The sequence below is a fragment of the Arachis ipaensis genome, chromosome B03 (assembly GCF_000816755.2).
Source record: "Arachis ipaensis cultivar K30076 chromosome B03, Araip1.1, whole genome shotgun sequence".
NCBI lineage: Eukaryota > Viridiplantae > Streptophyta > Magnoliopsida > Fabales > Fabaceae > Arachis > Arachis ipaensis.
The window spans coordinates 2501307-2504771 of NC_029787.2; the positions used below are offsets into that span (position 1 = coordinate 2501307).

The 3465-nt window shown below is 39.3% G+C and overlaps 1 protein-coding gene across 1 annotated transcript in view; it reads right to left on the minus strand.

The window, feature by feature from the left end:
* LOC107632386 overlaps window positions 786-3465 on the minus strand; it is a 6928-nt gene continuing 4248 nt past the window's right edge. The window contains exons 4-6 of the mRNA XM_016336070.2: window positions 1310-1323; window positions 1023-1133; window positions 786-944 (exon numbers count right to left, since the gene is read on the minus strand). Coding sequence (XP_016191556.1) covers window positions 786-944; window positions 1023-1133; window positions 1310-1323 — 284 coding nt within the window. The remainder of the gene's footprint in view (window positions 945-1022; window positions 1134-1309; window positions 1324-3465) is intronic.

Genomic DNA, 3465 nt, shown 5'->3' on the forward strand with positions numbered 1-3465 from the left:
GGTTATTGTGAATTTTTTGCATGGTTTGATGAGATTTTTGGGTATGCGATGGAGGATGTAGTCGAAGGGCATAGATTGGCTTCTGTGGACACTGGTGCGGGTGATGAAGGTGTTGTAAGGTTGAATGATGGCTTGGAAGACAGAGTGAAGCAATTGGAGGATTTATTGTGGAAGAAAGATGTGGATAACCAATTTGTGAAGAAGCATAATGTGTTCGACTTTCTTAGTGGTGTAATATGTGGTGCATTAGTAGGTGTGGTTGTGTTTTGCATATTTGTGGTGGTTGTTTAGGCAAACTGGATTCTATGTTAATAATCAAGTTATTGTATTGAAATGTGTATTCATGGTTAGATGGATATTAGATGGACATGCCTTATATTGATTAACTCAACTGTGGTCAAATAGGATAATAGAAATACATTGCTTTTGGGTTGTTGCAGCCATATTTCAAATGGGTGAAGTAACTGATATTCAAAACATTTTAAGTACACAATAATTTGATTCAGTAGCAACATAACTCAAATGAACCAAAACAAAGGTCTATTTCTTTCAACATACACCAAAAGCAAACCAAACTAAACAAAAGGTCTGCTGTATTAAACATAGAGAACACCAAAACAAAACAAACCAAGAAAAGAGGTTCTATTTCCTCAAACAGAACCAAATCAATGGTGTTTATAATAACAGAACACCAAAACAAAACAAACCAAGCAAAGAGGTTCTATTTCCTCAAACATAACAAAATATAGTGTTTATAATAAGTTGCCCACTAATTCCTAAAAGGGTCATTTCTTCTTAGATTGGTTCAAGCCTGGTGTTGGGATGAATTTAAACATTCCAGATGCTGTCTGACTGGTGGTAGCTGCAGTCGTATCTGCACGGACACTCTCCTGTACCTGAGACCTCCTAATTGTTTGCTTCGGACGTCTGAACGGTTGCTGAGCCTGAAATTTACAAGATGGTTATCAGTATATTTCTTACAACTTTCAACATACACATTAATCTAATTACAAGTAGCATACCTTAAGTTTGCTTGAGACATTAGTTGTGGCTTGTGAGGGAGGATTTTCAGTTTGAGTCTCATGAGAGGCAGTATTAGGAATTTCCAGGCTACCTTCTACAGATCTTTCATTCTGTATAACCAATTATAAGGCAGTTAGGTACCCAAGAAATAACTTATAAGACAATTAAGTCCCTATAGAATAACATTTATGGTGCAGATAGGTCCCCGCGTACAGGGCAATAGTCAACTCCACAATATAATGCAAACTAAGACTCTGCAAGTGAAAACTAATGCAATAGATGTTACCTGAGATAATGGGACTGATTGAGAAACAGCCATTGACAAACCCCAAATTGACGGTTTGTTTTGCATTGAATTTAGAGTATTTTGATAACCTTTTGTCACATTTAACCTAGGAATTAGCATGATTTTGTTATCTCTCCCATATTTGTGCTTAAGTGTAAAAACATGCTTTTTAAGCCCTATTTTGATGAATTCTAGTTCTTCTTTGATTCCATAAGATGCCTTGATGTGTTTGCTAGTAATTCCAGGATTGAAATAGGCTATGCATGGATCAAAGGAAGACATATGATCAATCTTCATGGCAACAACCTCCACCAATGCACTATGAAGAAGAGCCATTCTATGATGCATACCAACCCAATGGCTATGGTGAATCTCCTTGTGACTTTCAAGAACCACCACCATATGCCTATGAGTCATATCCTTAACATGAACCTCAACTACACTCACAAGCCTATTTTCACCAAATACCTCCATATGACCCTAATTCTTACCCACCATACCAACCACCTTATGAGCCATATGAACCATACATGGAACCACCACCATTCCAACATCAATATTTTCAAGAGCCACCTCCTCCACATTATTACCAAGATGAACCACCTCCAATATATGAAAATTTTCAATCACAAGATGAATACTACTTTCCACCACAACCTTCCATGGAAGAATACTCATATCCATTGATCCAAGAGCCACATGATCCTAATCATATTATCCAAGAGGAACAAGAGTCAAGGGATCGTCTCAAGGAAGCATTGGATCAATTTCAAGCAACCATGGAGTGTGTTGTGCAACAAGTGGAAAGAGGGGAAAACATAGAACCACCACAACTCTACCAAGAAGAATCAACCTACCAAGAAGAACCACCTTCCTACTATGAATCCTCCCCCCAATTTAATGAACCCTTCCACCCACCCCAATCTCTAATGGATGAAACCTTTGGTGTTCTTGTTCAAGGGCAAGAAGAGATGAAAAGGGACGTGCAAAATTTCATGGCCACCTTGGATGCGGTAACAAATCAATTAGCCTCCCAATGCTTGAACACTCAAGGAACTCCCATGGCTACATGTGGAGAATCGAATGAAGGACAAAGCATGAAGGAGAGATTGGAAACTTCGGTGGGAAATGACAGAAGTTGCTTTGTATTGGAACAATTGGAGGAGGCTTTAATTGTTGAAGACAAGGAAGAAGTGGTAGAAGACTTAGGAGATGCGGAGCCTCCATGGGAACAAAACCCCTCCAAGATGATTGAAATTGATGCTAGGGAGGAAAGTGCACACCTTCCAAGGCATATCCCATATGAAGACTTGGATGGGATAGAGAAAGAATTGAGTTCCCTTGGTGATGAAGATCAAGCATCAAGTCTTAATGGTGAAGAATCCTTTAAGCATGAAGAACCTTCGCCGGTTGGATTTGAAAGCGTTGAGGAGGTAAATTTCTCTCACCCTCCCTATTATGATTTGAGTAAAGGAAAAGGTTTAGATAAAATTGTTGAACAAAGAATTGAGATTAAGAGATCTTGTGAAGAGGTGGAAGTCCCTAGAAATAGAAGAACGAGGGTTGGTTATGCTTTGTCAAGATCGTTGGAAGCATCTTTGCCTAGGTTGTCATCTACCCCTTCACTTGAGTGGGTAAAATTCATTTCTATTAGCTTTATTGTCCCACTTGAGTATGGCTTGCTTGAAACGGATGGTCAACTTAGGATCCTTTGTGGGATGAAGCGTAAGCGAAAGATGTTTCGTGGTTGGCGTTGCAAATCAAGGCTCATTATGGTTGATGCATCAAACATGAGATATAAAGGTTGGAGTAGTGCTCAAATAGATGGGTCTAGGAGGATTGTTGGGCACTTCATAGAGAATTCATCTTGTTCACTACCCGGATGGATTAATAATGATGATCAACTTCAAGATGGGTGTGAAAATAAAGTGTGGGATCCCGGATTACAAGAAGAGGATCAACTTTGGGAGCCTACGGTTTGTGAAGAACTCCATCAAGGCTTGGAGTTATTAACTTTGAATGATGAAGCACAATGGAAGTCCAAGCATTGGTGGATGTTCAAGGATGAATTCAAATACAAGCCACCTTGATGAGGAGCTCCCCATAAGTCCAACTTAAGGACAATAAACAAAAGTGCTAGGTGGGAGACAACCCAC